General features: G+C 42.0%; 1 protein-coding gene across 8 annotated transcripts in view; it reads left to right on the plus strand.

The window, feature by feature from the left end:
- Positions 1-22,271, plus strand: part of SLC8A1 (solute carrier family 8 member A1) — a 282,886-nt gene that overhangs the window by 220,100 nt on the left and 40,515 nt on the right. For 4 of the 8 annotated variants that reach the window (XM_083604985.1, XM_083604986.1, XM_083604987.1 and 1 more), the window contains exons 3-4: positions 12,183-12,286; positions 21,039-21,056. In XM_083604985.1, coding sequence (XP_083461111.1) covers positions 12,183-12,286; positions 21,039-21,056 — 122 coding nt within the window. Of the gene's footprint in view, positions 1-11,101; positions 11,209-12,182; positions 12,287-18,861; positions 18,883-21,038; positions 21,057-22,271 lie in introns of all 8 variants that reach the window. The other 4 variants (XM_083604984.1, XM_083604983.1, XM_083604981.1 and 1 more) reach the window with 2 other exon arrangements.

Here is a 22,271-nt window from a genome sequence, read left to right on the forward strand (position 1 = left end):
GTAGTAACCCAGAAGAAGGCATTATTGGCTGGCTGGATGAGAGGAATCCTGAACAAGATGATTCCTGTAGGGGTTTGAGTGTAGTAGTAGCAGCAGTAGTAGTATTTACTACTTGCATCCCAAAAATGGTTTCTAAGCAGTTTATAAGTAGGAAATCAATTATAAAATAGCCATACATGATGAAAATACACAATAAGAAAATTTCATCAAAACATTAAAAACATTCATAATTAAAATATACGATACAACAAGCTCATTGAAAAGCATAACAATTAAAACAGTTAAAAGAACGTTTAGAACATTAGATCTGAACGTTCCAAGCTCAAGGTGTGTCTTCAAGAGCCGGCAGAATGCCAATACTGATGGGCTTCTCATGGACCACAACACTGGTGCCACCAGTGAAAAAGCCTGCCTCCATGTTACTGTCTTAGTGATAAGGCTGTGGCATTTGTTGCACAGCCAACCTGCGTTTCTGCATTAGTGACAGTAATCAAAATTCCCTTACAAGTTTCTTGTCAATGCTGCTACTAAATAACATGACATGCAATAAATTTTTCATAGAAGTCATTAGACTGACTATTAAATTCTAGCTGATGTGTTACGTCTAATGTTTGTTGGTGGGCATGCCAATTTTTCATATATTTTGGCACCACTGTTCTTTGAGCGTGGGGAAGGGCGAACAGTAGAGGGCAGGGCATCCAATTTGAAAGAGCAATGCACAATTGGGTAGGGCTCTCAGAAGGATCTCATAATTCCTGCTATGAGTGATGTTTTCATTCTTCAGATAACACAGCCCACTCCAGAGAGCTGGCATACTCCTAAGTATATAAGAGCGTATGGAGCTCCATCAAACAGGCCCTGGAGCAGAGAATTAAATCTCATTGTGATTTACTGTCTTCATTTCTCTGCCAGGTATTTCTCTTTGGGGATTGCAAGCCAATAGCTAAGGGCTGTGCTCCCAGGGAGGAGATAATTTCTTAGCCCTTTAATGCAGCTTGATCTCATTTCCATGTATCACGTCATGAAATGAAGGCAGGGGTGGTTTATTTTTTATTTTTAGAACCACGCTTTCAGAATTGGCCAGCTCAAGTAAGAAAAGTTGGCTGAAAGGAAGAAGCTCACAATCATTCTGGAATCTTGCACACTTTAAAGCTGGGAGAAAGAAGCACACACATTTCACTACCTAGCCCTAAGAGTAAGCCAACTGTAGTTTAGATGCTCATAATTCTAGTGTTCTATACTTTTGTAAACCGATTTTCAAACCCCCTGGGAGATAAAAACAGCTGGCCAGAATTTAACAGCAAAAGAGGTAGCACAGGAATATTAAACCCTCCCTTCCCCCTACCTCTGCCTTCTCCAGTGAAAAACACCTTTTCAAGACTACTTTGAACAGAGAAAGGGCCAATCAGTGCTTTGCTACACAATTGCAGTGTAAGATGTAGCTTTCCACTTAAGAGTTATGTTTGATCAAATGCAAACGGTGATTTAGTTCTCACCAAATTATCCACTTTATTTGTGCAGTTCAATAACATTCAACATTATTCCTTATTATTAGTAGGAAGTCTTAAGCATGTATCACAGAGGTTGAAATGTAGTTGGAACAGATGGGTGATTCCTCTCCAGTGAGTATACAGTTCCTTTTTGGGTAGCAATAACCATTCATCAAATGTATTCTGTGAATTACCGGTACGCATGAACAATCAATTATTCATAGTCTTCTGTTTTCCAACTTAAAAACCAAAACCAAAAAAACAATTCCCCTCATGGCATATTCAGTATGTTGTGATAAAAACATTATCAATTCCTATTTGGCATTCTGACTTACCTGACTGAACAGGGCAGCAAAGAGAAAGGTGACATTGACACTTACTGGGTGAAATAAGAGCTTGGAAAATTATATGCAGGGTTCAGGTAGAGCAGGTGACTGTAAAAATTGCATTTTAACACCTGGAATGGAAAAACATTCCCCTAAATGACTGTAGTGTGTTATCTGTAAAATAGCCGGACGTGTGTGTTTTCAAAACACTTTTCTCTGAAAGTTGCCAAATTAGGATTCTGGAAGAGGGTTATAATTTCGTTTTGTATGTTAAAATCATAATCTAAACTCGATTAAATATCACTTATGCTGGGAAATATATAAAAGGTAATTGTTTGTATCCTCCCTTAAGGGTCATGTTGGCTCCTTCTTGAGGCAGAATGCCTACCTGCACCAGGTAAAAGCAGTTTATGGCGATGAGCATCTTTAGGACTAAATGGATTATTTAGGAGATAGGTTTAACTACCACCTTACTTGCATTGCCCCTGATTGATTAGACATAACCTTTGTTCTGATTGGTCCTTGACTCTTTATCATCTTGAATCAGTTTTTTCTAGCCTCCTGTTATGAGCAGCTATGTAGAACAAGTTCCTTCCTCTTCTTTGCAAGGTTGTGATGCCTCCAACTGAAGTGGAAGTGCTTTTTGTACCTCAGAAAACAAGTAACCCGTGCCAGTACTGGCGAACCAAAGTGGTATAGCTGATAGAGTGCTGGACTTAGAGCAGGAAGACTTAAATTCAAATCTGTGTTCAGCCATAAAGGTCATTTGGTGATCTTGGACCAGTTACTATCTCTTAGTCTAGCCTACCTCTTCTAGGGATGTTGTGTAGATAAAGAAGAGACTAGATATTGTTCCTTAGAAGACAGGTGTGATACAGATATAATAAATCCCCATTGCAAGAACCAGAAACCAACTATATAATTATGTTTATTAGGTGAAAAATTGCAGTGATGTAAACGATTTGGAGCCAGCACAGGATTCGTAGGCAAAAGTCACAAACCAGCTACATAATTTATTTCACTAGGTGTAGATTTGCAGTAGTGCAATAGGTCTAGAACCAGCATTACATTGGCAAGAGGAGCAGGGCCGGTTCACTTGTCCTTTCCTACCAAAATGAAGTAGCTTCAGAATCACTATTGTTTGCACCACTGAAGCTGATGCATCTTGTTAGAACTAGTCTTCCTCCCGATTTTCACTGTGTCAGTGGGGGCACTGGTTTTTTTTTTTTTTCATTTTTAACTCTTTGGGCAGTTAACGAGCACAAGGCCAATGAAGATCTCGAAGCACTTTGCACTTGAAAATTGTTATGTGATTTCCCCTGCACTTGGTTACATGACTTGCGCAGTGGTCCTAGTGACTTTAAACCAGGCATGGATAATTGTGCACCAGATTTCACGCTCCCTGAATGATGAGAAATATTCCCCTCTACTCAGCAAGGGCACATGTGGAAGCTTGCACATCCCCTGATGAATTTGGAATCATGGAAGACTTCTTCTGTGCTGCATATATGGATCAAACACTCAGGGGAAGCACCTGCCATTCACAACACTTTAGTGGGAATTTTATGCGTAGCACCAAACAGCTCAGCGCTCTCAGATTTGACCACCTGATAAGAAGTGGGATGGGGGAACCTGGGCTTGGATATGGGCACTCCAGACCCAAATGGCTGAATAGTGCTGCATTGGCAGATCTATGCCCAGGGAGCCACTATGGCCCATAGCGAGAGTCATATGGCACATGGCGAGAGCCAGTGTGGTGCAGTGGTTAAGAGTGGTAGTCTCGTAATCTGGGGAACCGGGTTCGCGTCTCCGTTCCTCCACATGCAGCTGCTGGGTGACCTTGGGCTAGTCACACTTCTCTGAAGTCTCTCAGCCCCACTCACCTCACAGAGTGTTTGTTGTGGGGGAGGAAGGGAAAGGAGAATGTTAGTTGCTTTGAGACTCCTTCGGGTAGTGATAAAGCGGGATATCAAATCTTCTTCTTTTTCTTCATATACTTGGGGGGCAATATTGATTGAGAGTGGTTTGTGACTTTTACAGTCATCCCTCCATGGCACCAAATACTCTTGCAAAAGCAAGAATCACGCAAGGCAAGCGTTAAACCATCAACGCATCACTATGTTAAGAGCGCAAGTGAAGCACTATCCTGTAAAACGATAGAGTTTGCATAAGCCCTGGTTGGCCACGCTTTTGCTGACATGTGCTGTTGAGGTTAGCCGCAACCCCGTAGTTAAGTGAAAGAGAGTAATCATCCTCTCAATTTGCTTTGCAGTCTAAGAGAGGATTGCAGGGTAAGGAGACAAATTGTTTTCGTTGCCTTTCAGCGGAAAGTGCTAATGGAATAAGGCCTCTGGTGTTGACTGCTTTCTCTCACTTCCTCTCCACCTCATGTTCTGGTTTGGCCTCCAATCATTAGATGCTAAGGGCTGTCTAAGAGCATGTTAGAATACAGACAATAGCTACACATATCGACAGAGCCTTCTTCCCTATCTGGCCAGCCTGTTTGTGCTGTCTGTGCATTCAGAACAATGGACCAGGACTAGTCCTACCATTAGAAGACTTGTTTACTTGAGATGCAAGTGGGAAGCTTGTGCAGGCAGCGATCCAAATTAACTTTGGCTCTCTGAAAATGACGTTCGTTTCTCTCCAGCTATGCCAGCAAATAATTGTTTGGGGAAAGGGCACATCAACAGCTTCAGGAGGCCATCTCAAGTAAATGACATTATAGAATCGTCGAAGGTATGTTTGGTTTTTGGAGGCAGATTGCTGGCACAAACGTCTAGGTCTGAGTTGCTGTTGTCAGCTTTGCATCTATGTCTGTTTGTAGTAAAAACGAGGAGGCAGGGAATTATTACACATTTCCACAGAAATCTTCTTTTATGTTTTTTAATAAAAAATGTGGAAGGAGATGTGTTATATTGGCTTTCTCATTCTTGCTCCTAATTAGCAGTCCACAGTTGCCTGGAAACACAATTTAGTGCCATGTGTTGGCTGTAGCTGCATAGATAAGAGAATGTTCAGCCTCGTGTGCCTCCTTTACCTCTTTGGCTACACTGGCATTTGTCGTTAGTTTTAATAACATAGCACCTTCTCCTTTTTTTCTCCTTCATTTTAATAAAGTGATACTATGCAGCAGTTGCATCTGTACAACCACCCCTGAAGGAGTCTGTTTGTGCAGTAGAATACAGAGCTGGAGATTAGAGTTCCAACGCCCCAAAAATGATAGTTATTAGAATTTGGCCTCCCGGCTCTGCAAAATGTACCCAGTTCAGGTATAAAATGATTGTTGTAACAATTATTAATTGGAAAAAACTATTACCATACCCTGTGACATAGGTTAGGCTGAGAGGCAGTAGCTAGCCCAAGGTCAGCCAATGAGTTTCATGGTAGAATGGGGATCTTTCTTTCTTTGGTGATCACTCATAGCTGAGTAAAATTGTCTTCCATAAACATGGTTTTAACAGTGGGTCCGTAAGTGATTGTGGAGGCCAATTCTGGATCCACACGTCCTTCCACATTGGGGTCATAGATATCCAGATGGGAGTTGATCATGGTGAGGGTTTGCCAAGCGTACTTTCCTCTTACCATGTTTCTCCTTTGTGTCCTGAGTTCGAGCGTCTTCAAAGCCCATGACACCTTTGGTAAAAGCTGTTCTCCAACTGGAGCGCTCGCAGGCCAGTATTTCCCAGTTGTCGGTGTTCAAAAGGCTGCTCCAGGGAATCTCCCTCTCCTGCTGTGACGAGCTCCTCTCCCCCCTTGTCTCTAAACAGGATAATGAGGAGGGTGGAACAGAGGCCAGAGGTGGGCAGATGCAGTTTGAGACTGCTTGGGAAACATCTAGGAGAGGAGGAGCCTTAGAAGGGATGGAAAGCAGGGATCTTCAGTCCCGGCAAATGCTCCATAGAGGCAAGACCTACTGGGAAGTGTTGCTGAGTTGTATGCCATTTCCTTGAATAAAGAGTTACCTTCACTGACAACAGAGCCCTGCGTCTTTCGAGCTGACCTGCTCCTGACCCCTTACCTGTAGAGCCCTATATCTGAAACTGAAGGAGTCTGTTTGTGCAGTAGAAACCAGAGTTGGAGGGCAGATTGTCCTCCGCCCAAGAATTCTCGTTATTTCAGTTTGGCTTCCCGCCTCTGCAAAATCTCCCCAGCCTTGGTATAAAATGATTGCTGTAGCGATCATTAATGGAACAAACTATTGCAAATATTCATGGGGCGGGAGGAACCAATCACAGCTATGTCACAGCCTTGTAACTTTTCATAGCTATCTTTTGCTTGGAGTAAATGAGTTTTATTGTAAGCATGAAGGGCAAACATAATAGGCTTTTGGCTTAGTATGAGGAAGCACATCTCTCTCTGTGTGCTTGTGCTTCTCCAACAATGTGTTCTTTGCTGTTGGATCTAAATTATGAAAAGAGAGAAGAATGCAGTGCTGATAACAACCTTAGCAAAGCACTTTCTGATGAAATTCGAAAGTAGATGGGAAGGGAGTCACACTAGGTTGGCCGATTTCATAGAACCAAAGGTAATCAAGTTTGATACTCCATCCATTAATGCCTACTTGCTTTCTGCAGTCCTCAACAGAAAAGAAAGATAGTCACAACAGCAACAAAAAAAACACAAAAGACCTGCCCAGGCTACATCTCTCAGAAGTTGGGTTTTTTATCCCAGCTTTCCTTGTGCTATAGATACTGCAGGTTTGGCTGCTGCTGTTTTGACCACTGTTTTCTCTGTGTTTCCATGTTCTAATGTTCATTATTTGTTGCGTATTATTTTGTCCATATTGTAAACCTATGGTGAAGGGTGGTACATTCACCATTCAAAAGATAGGTAGGTCCAACAGGTAGACAACAGCTTCAGAGTGCACCATAGCATGCAAGTCTATAAAAAAAGAATAAATGAACTGAGATAGTTCAAGCAGACAGTCTCCCATATTATGCAATATGAAAACATATATATGTGCATGAAAACATATATATGTGCATGAAAACATATAAGCCTGCCTTATATAGCTGTGCTGGCTGAGGCTGATGGATGTTGGAGTCCAAAAAGGCACTAGGTTGTTGAAGCCTGATTTACAGGATTTCTGTTGCTATGCACTCCTTCCTCCAAGATTTGCTTGATTAGGTTTTTCACCTGGTTTGTCTTTCTAAAATGAGCCTTTTGCACTGTTGCACCTTAATAAATGTGATGCGTTGTGCTGGAGAGAGAGGAACGTTGAGATGGGATTTGAAGTATCTGAGTGAAGTCGTATGCACCAGCCACAATGACACACACTGGATGTAACAGAAATAAAAATGTTTTGATAATGAAGAAGGGGCAGGGCAATGTAGTTGAGACAGTGGGACATTTGTAGTGTGTGTGTGTGTATGTGTTTAATGGCAAGAAATCCTTGCAAGCCACAGAGTTCGTTTGATAAGATAAACACCTCCATCCTTCTCTATAAATTGAATCACTTTTATGCATAAGGTGGGAGAAATGGTATATTTTGGAAAACTGTTATATCAAGAAAGAGTCACCTGGTTGAACAACAGGTTATACAGGTCTTAGACGGGGTTTGCTGCAGTTGAGCTTTTTCTGTATGCAGCTTTTTCATCTTTTTATTTTCCTTTATTACATTGATAAATTCTCCCATAACAGATGGAATCTGCTGGGATGGTGGTTCAAGATAAGAAGGTGCAAAGATAGGTCAAGCTTCTCTGTTAAGGCATCAGACAAAAATATAATTGAATTTTCTCTTTGAAAAAGAACAACAAACCAACAGCTATGAGGACCAAAGAAGTATTCTTCAAACTTGCTTCCCTGCCATTTCTTCCATTCTCAAGCATCCCTTTGCATTTCCAGACTGTGAAAAGCCATGGATAAATAGTTTCCTATGAAAGCTTGTTGAGGTGTATCTTTTTATAGCCAACACTGAATGGCCAGACTAGATGATTTCATGCACAGATTTTGTGACATCCATCTACTCTTTTTTGCTGTTTTATTCATTTTTACGGACGCTTAAAAACATCCGAGACCAGTTTCAATCATCTAGAAATAGCCCGTCATATTTACTTTGTCAGATGCCTTTTGTAGCCTTATTCCGGCACTACCGAAAACCCTAAGGCTGCCCTAAGCTCCTCCATTCCTGTGTATCACTACAGGATGGAAAACAGTGCAGCTTATATTTGTTTGAGAATAGTGGATGAGCCACAGCATCCTGTGTGTTCAAAGGGTTGTATTAGCCCACACAGTTTGGTCCCAAACTGTCATAAAGAATTAAAAAGATAAACATATGAAAACTGCCTGAGGCAAAGCTGCTCTAACCCAGTGTTGTCTACTCTGGCTGGCAGCACCTCTCTGGCGTCTCAGCCAAGGGGGCTTCCCAACCACGATAGCATCTAGAACATGTATTCTAAAACTGAGCTATTCTCCCACCATCACTTGCCACACAACTCCTCATAATATATACAAAGCAGGGGCCTAAAAGGGAAGACAATTGTAAGTAGGTTACATATTTTTTTTCCAGGTAAGTGTTTGACATTTCTGGTTGTTGGAAGTTAAGTCTAGTTCTTTTAAAGGCCGTTGTGCTGAAAATCCTCATGCATATATCAACAGCTCTTGGCAAGGACAGCTTCATTTGCATCCTCTCTCCCCGGCCTTTTCAGTTTGATTATGGAAGTAGCTGGGGACACTCGTTTTCAGTGTTCACATCAAATGAAAGGAAGCCCATTTTCACCGTCCATTTATAAAACTCCATCCCACCCTGCGGACACACAAACACACACAGAGTTCAGTAGACTAGAATGACAGTCAAAGGACGCCGAAGTGGAAACCTGGGATAACATGCTGTTTAGCTCTGAAGCGCCATGTTAATAATGTGCAGAATCAGACATACCATAAGGTACAGCAGGGTAGAGAGCAAGGAAAGAGCAGTGTCCCCTGGCAGACTGGAAAATAAGGCTGATGTACCTTGAGCGCCATTGCTGTGTTTGTGTGGGAGATGGAGACACTGATGGATGGATGCATTGACTGATCGGTTTTAGGGTAATAGAATGTGTTTGCATATAGCTATAGATATATAAATTAGTGGCTCATGCAGCATGGCTTTCTGAGTGAATGTTTTCTTTTCTGCTATAATCTATCCTGAGAATTTCTGATTATCCAACTCACCAATGTCGTTGCTACTTATTTTAGGCTTTCCTTTTAAGTAGAAAAAAAAAGAAAAGTGGATGAAGCAATTTAGGCTTAGATCCTCTTGATGAAGAGGGTTGATTTAGGAACACAGGAAGCTGCCCTATACTAAGTCAGCTCATTAGTCCATCTTCAGCATTTCAAACAGGGCCTCTCCTAGCCTTACCTGAGGCGTTCTGCGCACCAAGCAGATGCTCTGCTATTGAGCTGTGGTCCTTCCCGCTAAGATGCCACTTTTCCCTGCCTGAAGAAATGTAGTGGATGCCCAAGAGCAGTTTGCAGCTATTTGCATTCATCACAACCTAATTTGCTTAGGAAGAAAAACAGATTCAGAAGCAACAGCAGGGCAAAACTCCTACTGCAGTCTACAGAGTTGTGAGCAAGATTTCTCATGCACCAGAACACTTATCTTCTTCAAATTGGATGTTAAAATGTGGGTGGGAAGATAAGATATTGCTGGACATGATGAAAAGGGCTCCAGTGTTCCATTTGTCTTTGGATGGATTACGGGGGCGATTGTGGAGTCTTAGGCTTTGTACACATTGCTGTTAACGCTGGGTCCAATGCACTCCCACCGCTGGTTTTTGAAACTGTGTACCTGTGGTGTTAGCCACAATCCATACCTACCCTGTAGTTCCTTGAGAAATCCTGCTGTTTTATGTGTTTCCCCTCATCCTATTTGAAAATGTAAGCCACATTCACTTTGCAGTTAAGTGGGGTGTGTACATTTGAGATAGCCATTGTGCATGCACAGATGACAGCTTCATGAAAAGGAGTTCAGGGAGAGAGTCACAGAGAAACAAACAGGCAATGTGCATTGGGTGAAAACATCCCTGCCCTCTGTCTGATGTGCGCAGCAAAGTGCAAATGTGACTTGAAATACGGGGGTGGGGGAACGAGCTCGCTGCATTTTAAGCTGCTAAGGCTTACCAAGCCTTAGACTGCAATCCTGTGCATGCTTAACTGGCAGTAACTCACGCTAAACAGCTCTTTTATGGTGCAACCTGAATATTTTTGCACTTAGCATGGGGAAACCGAATGAGCAGCACAATCTTAAACATGTTCACTTGGGAGCAAGGCCTTTGGATTTCAGTGGCAGCTGCTCTCTGACAGGGAATCTTTCCCAGGAGATACTGGGGACTGAGCCTGAGACCTTCTACATGCAGCTCAGGTGCCCTGCCACTGACCTATTTCCCTTCCCCAACATCACATGATGTGACTGTGAAGCAGCAGTGCACTGATGTCATATCCAGATTTGCAGATCCTACACCCCCCTCCATTGGAAACATAAAGATGCAGAGCAAAAGTAGGCAATACAGGAGCATACCCACATTTTAAAACCACACAACTGATGGCTTCCTAACTTAGAGAGTAGCAAGTGCTGTCTAATGCAGCTTTGAGCATCCCCATCAGCCTTCCAGTTCCCAGGGTTCCTCGGAAGATGCCAGGTCAGCTAAAGTGGTATACAACCAATGTAGGTTTTATAGTGTAGATATGCCCTAGAGTGAGTGACAGCAGAGCACACAAGTTAGATGACTTCCGCTATGGGATGCAATAGCATTCGCCCTCATAAGATGGAGTTGATGACCACCAACTAGGATGATGGTTTCAGGAGAAGATTAGACTCATTCATGGAGGGTAAAGCTATCAATGGGTACCAGCCACGATGGCTGCCTCCAGTGCGTGAGGCAGTATACCACTTTGTAGCCACTGGGGATCACAAGTGGGGAGAATGCTTTTGCGTTCTTGTTCTGCTTGTGAGCTTCTCATTGACATCTGGTTGAAAAGGATGCCGTGTGAGAATAGGATGCTAGACTAGATGGGCCCTGGATTTGATTCAGCAGGTCTCTTCTTAGGTTCCTCAGAAAATTATCCCATGCAGTTGTGGTTTTTGCAGAGGCATTTGTGAGCCGTTGCATATTACTAACATAGAATGCCATCATTTCAAGTGCATGGTGCAATAACCCACTGATTTCTTCCTTGAATTTGTGCAGTTTCCTCTTTTCTTTTACTTCCTTCCCTTTCTTTTCTTTTTCTTTTCTTGTTTTTACTTCCCTCGCCTTACTCTTGAATCTGTATTCTTCTTCTCCTTCTCCTTCTCTGTTTCAGCAAAGTGGTATCAATCAAAGTAATTGATGATGAGGAGTATGAGAAAAACAAGACGTTCTACGTTGAGATTGGGGAGCCCCGTCTGGTGGAGATGAGTGAAAAGAAAGGTGAAAAGGACCGGCTGTGTGGGGCTGAGCCCTACCTGTATGCACCTGACTTGATCACTCATGGATGCCTGGCACATTCCCATTCATGGAGTCTCAAAAACACACATTCCCTTATCTATGTAAAGGGGCAGAGAGCTGAGTCACTGGCCACAAAGGCCATTGCTAGAATGTCCTGAGCTCAAATTTTCCATTTGCTGTAAAATTCAGGCACAATCTTGGAAAGAGTAGCATCTGGTTAATTTAAATTCTATTTAGTTCAGCAGAACAACCAGTATTTAACCTATGTTCAATACTGGTATGGCAAGCAAAAACCTTTTTCCCCTTGACTGAGGTCCAGGGCACCGTACTATGTGACAAATCTGTGTTCTGCCATGAAGCTAAATTGGTGGCTGTGAGGAAATGGTGTTATAATTCCTTTCAGGCATTCATTCTCTGGAGAATGAACACCCGTGTGGGGCAAAAAGGATGAGTAGCAGGTTTTGTGAACGAGGGTTGGATTCAGACAGTCTAATGTGTTCACATGGGTCGTGGGGAGAACCTGCCAAGGTTCTTAATGCCACGCACATTCCTTCTCCATAGAATGAACATCTGAAAAGGGCTCATGCCTCACCCTTATCTACCTTATAGGTTGTTTGAATAAACTGTCTTAACCTCTCGAGATTCAGAGACTTATGCTTGAGATAAAATACTGGCACGGTTGTAATTAGAATCAAATCCTCCTTGGCTCTACCTGAATGCAATGCTAACTTTGTGAGGGGGCTCTTAACCAAACGGAATCAGACAAGGAGGTTTCTGGAACAGAGGTTTTCTGCTCTTTTACATACATAAAAGAGGGATGTGTGGCAGTGTGTTCCCCTCCATTGCCATTGCAGACTGCCGCTACCTCGACTGGTCAGACTTAAAAGCATGTGTGTGCTTGTGTGTGTGTGTGTAAAGCCAACCATTTGTTTTGCCTTTGTCTTGTTTCCCCACAGGAAATACATTACCCTTAGAATACTTGACCGAGAGGAATATGAGAAAGAGTGCAGTTTCTTCCTTGTGCTTGAGGAACCAATATGGATCCGAAGAGGAATGAAAGGTGTGAGAGCAAACCCAGGCAGCTCACAAGAAACTGGGGACTTCTTCCTCTGATTATGTTTCTCTCCTCTCACAACTTTCTGACTTGGCTTCCACTTAGCTTGCCCTTGGCCTCTGTCAAAGTTCAGCAGTTTTAATTTAGTTTCTCTCTCTCTTCCTTTTTTTGAAAAGAAATAAAAATGATGACATTCCTGCTGCTTATTACGTCCCGCTTAAATACATCGTAAAACATAAATATAACGGGCCCTTTGAATAATATAAAATCCAAATAATAGGACATAGGGTTTATGATAACCATTAGGTATATTTTAACCAAGTATCATTCTCACAGGTCCAGTTTCCACAGTATCCTCTTAATGAGGCCCAAACAATATATTACACACCACATGTAGTGGTAGCCTTTGTGTTGAAGTCAGACACAGCAAATTAACTGTACAATGCCTTAGACTTTTCTCTCCCGTTCGTCTGTTCCAGGGTACTGACCACGGTGCAGGGGGTGGAATCATAGATATTATGGAATATCCACATCCATCCAACACCCCCTCTCTCATCCTAACCTACCTTGCAAGGTTGTTGTGAGCATAAAACAGGATAACTCCATCTATGCCACCCTGAACTCCTTGGAGAAAGGGGAAGCTGCGATGTGATAATTATTAAGCAGCAGCTACTGCTGCTGCAAAACAGACTTTCAGACTACCCCTAACTCCTCTTCCAGAGGTTGCAACAGGCAAAGTAGTGAGTTTCAACTCACATGTTTCCTCATTAAGAACAGAACGTGAGAATAAACCTGAAGTGTGAGGAAGACTTCCCTGAGAAGGTGTGGCTCCTCCTGGCATTGTGAACCTATTTTACTAGATTGTAACACGTTCCCACATGTTGTGGCATTGCCAGCAGTGAATAATATTAAATAGGATGCCCATATATATTAACAGCATTGCCAGGCAATACAATAAAGCAACAGAGCAAGAATATGCCATACAGTGTAAATGAATTGTATGAGGATCACACAGTGCAATCCTGGATAAATTTCGAAATATGTCAAGATTCATTGCACCTGAGAATTTATCCAATTACTGTGGACGTTAGCCAAACCTACTTGGATTATATTTCCACCAATCTTGAATCATCCTGTTTGATGTAGCAATAGTAGCTCAATATTGCAGTTGGCTTGCAGACCTTTTCCATTCCAACAGTGATGATTTGCAATTTACAGATAACAGTGTCCATTTCTGGCTGGTTAAGGTGAGCAGTGACTGGGTGACCTAAAGCAGTATTTCCCTGAGAAAGGGTTCTTATGAGCCATCATAAGGGAAGTCCTTATTTAGCTTTCCCAAGTACAACTGAAGGAAAACAGACATAACTGCTTGGGTGATAGTGCTGACGCTGGCAGATTAAAGGAGAAAAGGAAGGAAGATGAGAGCAGTGAAGATCTGTGTTGTGCTTTTAAGCTTCTTTGTGGAAGTAACGTCCACATAAAAGCAAAAACCCATGGGAAATAAGCTGTTACTTTTAGCATTGTCAGTTACCCCCCAGAATGCAGGGAAGCACATGATAGCTTGGGAGAGGTGGGTCTGAAATCTGTTCCCATCTGTACCCAGCATCCTTAGGCAGCTCCCAGGGTCACAGGGAAGGGCACCACCAATGCCTACTCTATACCCACCCTTAAAAAAACAATTCAGTTCAGTGCTCATAGCAGTGCTGAATGGCAGACTCTAGTTGCCCCTTTAACTTCCCCCAGTGCCCCCAATGTATCTGCATTCTTGGGCATTATAGGAAATTAAAATTTGAGCTGGAGCCAGCCAGCTTGTGCTACTCAGAATGCAAGTGCTTCCCATTGCAGCCCACCATCGCTAACAGGCAGGCCCACCGGTGGCCACTGATGTGAGAGAGGGACCACCAGTTTAGCACATACCCCTAAACATTTTGTGAATCTATGTTTGGCCTCATTGAGGAGCAGTATTTCAATATGAGTAGGAAAATGAGAGTACCCCTAAACATTTTTTTAGAAAGAAAAAAAAAGCACTGGGGACCACCATAGGCTTGCTTTTTTGCCAGTCCCCTAGAGCTGGCTTTTGGGACGTGGGTGGTGCTGTGGGTTAAACCATAGAGCCTAAGGCTTGCCAATCAGAAGGTCGGCGGTTCGAATCCCTGTGACGGGGTGAGCTCCCGTTGCTCAGTCCCTGCTCCTGCCAACCTAGCAGTTCAAAAGCACATCAAAGTGCAAGTAGATAAATAGGTGGGAAGGTAAACGGTGTTTCTGTGTGCTGCTCTGGTTCTCCAGAAGTGGCTTAGTCATGCTGGCCACATGACCCAGAAGCTGTACGCTGGCTCCCTCAGCCAATAAAGCGAGATGAGCGCCGCAACCCCAGAGTCAGCCATGACTGGACCTGTTGGTCGGGGTCCTTTACCTTTACCTTTGGAGCTGGCTTTGCTTTCAATGCAGAGAAAAAATACAGATAGAGAAGAGTGAGAGAAGAGCTTAGCTATTGAGCCCAGTCTCCCAGAATATGCTAGTGCCCTCTTAAGATGCATCTACATTTGTTGCTTTTCTATGGGTTAAAGGAACATAGGATTCTTCATCCAAATGGTGTCTTTCACATTGCACTTGCTCCTGACCCAGACTGGAATCGGTTCTCAGTCATTATGATTCCCCCTCCTGTCTGCAGAGGGGAAATGCACTTGTCTTCCACATTACAGGATAGGAATGGTGTCCACAGAAAAATGCTCCTGCACTGCCTTAAGTGTTCCTCGGGGGCCAATGTTCTGTGGTTTTCTGCTTCCAGTGCTCAAAGATGAAGACAAAATTCCAAATGAAAGCACAACCTCAATAAGGCTTTTGTCATAGCTGCAAGGAAACATCACACTGAATGGATTGGATAATGTGCAGAGCAGCCAGATTAAATATTTTGTGAATGCACTCTGCAAGCACAGTGTGTGTTCTGTAGCATGTAAGGCAGATAAATTTCATTCTGTGTGCACATGGCTAGGAGCTAGGGCCATTGACAGTTTCTTGCAAGCCATGAATGTTGAGAAATAAAGCACATGTATGCTCTTGTCCACATTACAGGGTACTGCGCAAGTACACACATCACATATCAAACACAGGAAAGAACCCTAATTAATCTCATCCAAAGAAATTTATTTAACTGTAACAGGATCACAGTGTAAACACATCTCACTTGAGTGACCCAGGACACTGTTTTTTTATGTATACTGGCCTGGTGCCAGTATAGCAGGAAAAGAACCTTTGCTTTTCAACCCAGTAAAGCTGGAGGCATATAGTCAAAACATGATTAAGAAAAGTGACAAGGCTATGACCTCTGACCCAGCACTTCATCATAAGTAGAACAAAATTGTTTCATTTATACATCCCTTATCTCTAAGTCACATAAAAGTTCCTCAAAATCAGCCACAGATGTATTTTACAAGGAACCCTCTCCTGCCCTGCTGACATTCAACATCCAGACTTTAAGAAGTTAAGTGAAATTGTTTTGCTTTTGCAAAGGGAAAATAATTTACAGCATATGGCTCTACTGCATAGTATAGCCATAAACTGAGTTTACGTCCTGAAATCAAACAAGGTGGACTTGCAATTAAAACAATTCCGCATTTCCAGGATAAAAAAAGAAGCACTGATGCAGAAAATTCAGCAGTACAGCCGTAGATCTCAAACTGTGGAGTAGGTCTCCCGAGGAGACTCTGAAAAGCTGCCTGTAGATCTGTGAGTTCCTCTCTAATGCTTCATTAGATGCATCTAGACTGGCAGAGAGATGCTGCCGTCCCCCTCCCTTTCTTATAGGGGGCTTTGAACGATAGAAAGAATTATAAAACTGAAAGGTAATCACTGGGTCACCTAGCCCAACTTTCTTTTTTGGAAGCTTACAGCCACTAGAAGTATCATGGAATCATAGTGTTGGAAGGGCTCTCTGCCCCCAAACCCCCTGCATTGCAGGACTCTTTAGTCCAAAGTAGGGTTCAAACCCATGACACTGAGATTAAGAGTCTCTTGCTCTACTGCCGAAGCCAACTCAGACCTACTTCTAATACAACCGTTCCATACACAGAGAGATCCACCCTTGTGTAAGAAGGCAGTGGAAAGATGTTCACACACAAGTCTCTTTTCATATGCTGGAATAAGGATGGATGGATCACCATATTTCTATTCCTTGCTGCCTTCATCCCCCCCCCCAACTGGATCACTTTTGTCCTGTTTATGGGTGCACTTTAAGAGAAAATAAATAAATGGAAATGGTGTGGCCATGTTTTTCCCGTACAATTCCCCAGTCAATTCTTGAAAGCATCTTAAAAAGGCTTTCTTCACTGTGAGGCCACAGAGCTGCTCTAAGATCACTTAAAATGTGTTAAAAGTTAAAATGAACCACCTTGCAAATACAGTGCAGGTGCATGCATGGTTCAACCTGTTGATTAAATGGCTCAGTCCTCAGATCAGTCTTTCAGTCCACATGAGAGTCTCAAGATGGGGTGCAAAGGGAACATTTGCTCCAAAATGCAGAGCAAACCAGAACCCTCCTCAAACCCCATGCCAGAAGCCAGTACCTTCCTTCCAGGTATGTGTTATTGAGCAATTAATAGTCACAAAAAAATGTTTGCTCAGAAGGAGACTCGTTTAAAAGGAGGAATCACTGCTTGTAGCATTATATGCTCATCTCACTTTCCCTCCTGCTCAGTTAGGTTTTGCGGGCTTTTTATTGTTTCAGAAACACGTCAAAGCATATTTGACTAGAGGCAACAGTGGGACAAAAAAGATGTCTATGTTCCCCAGCCTTTGCCAAGTTGGTGTCCCATCAGTTCCATCCAGCATAGTGTACACCACAGGGAACAAAGACTCTTTCAAGCCACTTTCAACTTCCTTAAAACTATGGTCTGTCTGCAACCATAGAATAGCTGGACATCTTTGTACACCCATGGGTACCACTGTAAAACTGGGAGCAGAAGCCCCTGGGGTTGATTGTATTACTAGACAACCAAGCAACCTGTTTTGGAATGGCTGTTTTTAAACACATTTTGCTTTTCCTCCAGGGATGCTTTCAGGAACAACAACAACAACAACAACAACAACAACAACAACAACAACAATAATAATTTATTTATACTCCACCCACCTGGCTGAGTTTCCCCAGCCACTCTGGGTAGCTCTCAATCGAGTGTTAAAAACAATACAGTATTAAATATTAAAAACTTCCCTAAACAGGGCTGCCTTCAGATGTCTTTTAAAGAGAAGATAGCTGCTTATTTCCTTGACATCTGAAGGGAGGGCGTTCCACAGGGCGGGTGCCACTACCGAGAAGGCCCTCTGTCTGGTTCCCTGTAACCTCACTTCTTGCAATGAGGGAACCGCCAGAAGGCCCTCGGCGCTGGATCTCAGTGTCCGGGCTGAACGATGGGGGTGGAAACGCTCCTTCAGGTATACAGGACCGAGGCCGTTTAGGGCTTTAAAGAGCACATTATTTCCTCCCCATTTTTCTTACCAGCTTACCACTGAGCACAAGCTGGGACAAAACATCGAAATACTCGTAGTTTTATTTCACATGCTGGCTACCAATGCAAAGCTTGTTTTAAAGTCTTGAAACTCTTGTGGCCTTCCCCCAAAGCTCTGGGAATGAATTTGTTGGTTTTTTTGTGTGTAAGGACAAATTCCTGGCTAGAGTTCCATAGCCCCTTCACGAAAACGCTAGCCAAGATTTTGTAGGAAGGACAGTGAGAAATGATCTTTAAAATCAGCATAACCACATTTACAGCTGATTTTTCACACATTGTAAGAAGAAGCTCGCAGTGTAGTGCATTAATTAGTCTTCAAGGTGTTGTAGGATTCTTTGGTTCCAAGGGTGAACTCCTCCTTACGCCTAGCTGAAATGCACGTTATATACATGGGGATGCTCTCGGGGTCTTTCAGCTCACACTTTGGGACTTCCTCATTTCCCTCCACCCCCTGCTTGCCCTTTCCCTTTTGCCACATTCCCAGCTTACAAAGGGACTCCCTGACACAGTAACAAACACTCTGAGGATGTAGTATTCCACAAAAGGCCCACACATGTGAACAGATGTGAGAAACGCGTATGTAGTAAACACTCTTTCCCCTCCTATAATTTTAGATAGAATAACAGCTTCTTAAAAATAATTTTTTAAAAGGCCAAGAATGAAGCAAACTCCCACAGGAATCCAATGGAACATATTCTTTCCTCAAACTTTTGGCAGAGCTGTAAATTGATACAGAATTAAGATCCGAATAAGGATCAAAAGAGTAGAATCTAAACACTGGGTGCATCGAATGTATTTTTTTTTAAGGTTTGTCACAGCTAATATATTAAATAACTGTGCATTTAATATTCCTCCACCATTTCACACACCACCCCCATGAAATGTTTCTCTCTTCCATTATTTTTCATGCTCTTTTCCTTTGTAGTAATGATGTCCTGCAGCTTTACAGATCTGCATTTTCTGGCCTTCTGGATCTGGAGCCTCTCTGTAGATGTTCCCTTTAATTTCATTGCTCATTGTCTTTTCTTCTTCTTCTTCTTCTTCTTCTGTGTTTGTCCCTCTGTGCGTTCTCCACAGCCCTGTTGTTGAATGAGCTTGGTAAGCACCCCATTTCTTCTATTTCTTTTCCATTTTTTCCAGTCAATCGATGTACTTTATGTAAGTTGATTGTTCTGTCTCTATTATTTTATTTTTGTACTCTCAAATGTTTCTTTTTAAAAAAAAAAAGATTAATAATGCAGTTTAACTAAACGAAAGTAATTGATTTCATGTTTGTTACTTAAATTTATTTTCCATATCTGCTGGTTTTGAAGTAATCCCTTGGATTCAGTATGCCCTCAGACTGAAATCAAGGTATTAAAGATCTGATGGGAAAATATGAGACATCTTAGGTCAATTATATGGTAATTGGTTGAAACATCTCATCTCCAGAAAGCCTTTTGGCAGATGCACAGATTAAACAGGCCAAGATTCAAATTTTATCCAGGGTTTCTTGTGATACATTAAGGAAGGGTAGAGATCTATTTTTCTTTAACTTTCACTTTGCAGAATGGCACAAAAGGTCTTCTTTAAGCTATACATCCATTTTGGGGGGAGGGGATAGACACTGATTTTCATATGCCAATTGAGGGAAAGTCATTTTTTGGATCAGTTAAGAGACTATATTACAGCCCATTACAGAAATTACTCAAGTGGAAATGCTCACTGGTTTTTGTGACCAAAGAATTACTCCTTTTGGTTCGTGAGACTGCTGAAATGAGAGAATCCAGTACATTTGCAAAATTAACACACAACTGAAATCCTGTTGGGGGATGCTATTTGGAACAGAGAAATCATTAGCCAGATACAGGTTAAGTATGTTCTCCTTTTGCCAGTTTTTCATTCTAAATCCCCCTTTCCCGAAGCTGCTTCTTGTTTTAAAAAGTGGTCTGGGAGTTGGAAGCACACAGTTGTTTGCAACTCATAGGTAGGCCCTGGTTTCAGCTGAAATGAAAAGTAGGAGGCCCGGAGCATTCCCATTCATTCCAGTGGTGTTCATGCAGGAGAGATTCCTCTTAAATTAAATCCCTAATGATGGTGGTGGGACATTTGAAAGATAAACCTGGGATTCCTTTGGTGACCCAATCCTGTTCAGTAAGTTGCATCTTACGAAGTGCATGCTAACCTAAATGCAATCATGAAGGCTATACTGTGGAGTCAGGTTCATATCTCGTGGGCCATGCATGGATTGTTTTGGAATCAGATCACTTATTCATACCCAGCTAATCGAGTACAGGAAATGTACAGCTCACCTACACACATCACTCCCAAAAGGAGTTGCTTCATTCACTTGAATGGGCACCATGACAACAGAGTGTGAAGGAATGTAGGAAGTTCGGCATAGCGCTTTAGAGAAAACTAGAATCTGTAACAGATAGCATACCATCCTCTAAGCGCCTTTGTCTATTTCTGCAAATAGGAGGACAGTTGAGGCTGAAATGAGAAGGCATATTTAGCGTTGGAGTGGGAGCTCAAAAAAGAAAACAGGAAGCTTCCTAATACTGAATCATGCCATTGGGAAGCTCTGTCTGCTAATACTCCCAAGATCTCAGGCTGGAGTTTTTAACTAGAGATGCTAGGAGCTGAAGTAAACACACAACTAAACCCTGTTGAGGAGTCTGCACGCAAAGTCTTCTCCATAAGTTTCAAAACCAAGATGTAAGAAGCAATAATTTTCCAAATAGTATATATTCCTGGGATGTTTTCTGGCGCTGACTGATGCACAGCATTCACTAAAGCAGCAGCCCTGAGTTTCGTCAACCTGTCTCCCCCAGAAAGACCAAGTAAAACAAAACGTGTGATGTGGCCACGCTGTGTTGTGATCTTCCAGCCACAAGGAACAGCTAATGAAGTGGAGCTGTGGGTGGGGACTTTCACATCACCGTGATGCCATACCACACATTTTGTAATCCAAAAAGTTACCAGGATAGCAAAGAGGAGAGTGTAGGGCTGTGTTTTTGTAGCATCTAATCTTGGCCTTAATTGAACAGGGAAGAAAATGTTTCAACCAAATCTGGACTTTTTGAAATTTTCACACATGGGAAATTAAGATAAACCTTTCACACACACAAACGTTTTGGTATTTTTGCCTGATCCAATTGAGTGCATTTCCTGTAGGGAACTTTAGGGTAGAATTTTATAGATGACATGTGATGTGCAGCAACGGATGCTAATTTGCTTCCTTTTTCTCTCTTTCCATTTTGCTATTCCTCTAGGTGGCTTCACAATTACAGGTATGGTTTTTTCATTATTATTATTATTTTGCTGTCTTCTAAATGTATGTTTCCATGTGGAAAATTAGGTTCTTCTACTGCTTATTCCCTTTCCTTTTAAGATATATGATATTAAAAGAGACGCACAGCAAAGCATTAGTACCATCTAACACTTTTCATAGCTCTTTAAGATTAAGAAGGCTGTATGGGAAAAGGAATAACATATGCAACCCATGATTAGCTAAAATTCATGCAGGTTTACCTTGACTTAGTACACACATTAAGCAGCGTTTATAAACCAGCAACAAACCATGGCTTATATGAGCATAGTTGGCTCATGGTTTAGCTGCTGGGCTGGCTTTAGATGATCAAATTAACAAACCATGGCTTGGAGTTAGGTGCAAACCAGATCAGTGACTCAACAAATTAGATGACACCATTCCTGAAGCAACTCAGAACTACTGTTGTTTTTCTGTAAACAGCAAGTTTAGGTTAGTTGTCCATTAAATGAATCAACCAGTTTACAATGACCCAACTACGTTTTAAGCCAGTAAAGTTTACACAGTGTACACTGTTTATAACATGAATTGGAATTCATGTGATAGTTCCATATACTTAGAATATTATGCAACTATAACATGAATCCCAATCCTCACTCCACAGAATCATTACCCATTCATCCAACGCATATTTTCAAATAGGAATACAGAAAGAGATGGACTCCCGTTTCATTGTCCTAAAGCCAAATGCTATTGCAGGGGGGTGACGACTCCTACTCAGGACAATCAAACGTTAATAGTTGTATTATGATAATGAACATATGGCATTTCTTTTCACCTTTTGTGATAAAAGAGAGGCAAACATATAACACTAGAATGAAACAGGACATGAATTCCAGGGAAGTTTCCCGAATTTGTACCATTTAAATAATGCACACTTCTCATTCCCTTTTTATCGCCCATTTCTTTAATTTGATTGGGGATTTCGTGGAAGCAGTTCTGCAATGAACTGATCACTTTTGTGCTTTGATTGTAAAAGTGTTATATACTTGCATATTGCCTTTCTCTGATAGCTTTAAAAAATAAAAAATATAAGCTCAAAGCAAGTTACATACATACGTTCTTTATTTTGGTCCAAAGACCCACAAAAGCATTTTCAAAATCAAAATAAAACAGAAAGTCATATAATGAGGAAAGGATGTATAGCTACTAGAAGGATCAGTATGGAGCTCAATAA

The sequence above is a fragment of the Podarcis filfolensis genome (genome assembly GCF_964270895.1).
Source record: "Podarcis filfolensis genome assembly, chromosome: 3".
Classification (NCBI taxonomy): domain Eukaryota; kingdom Metazoa; phylum Chordata; class Lepidosauria; order Squamata; family Lacertidae; genus Podarcis; species Podarcis filfolensis.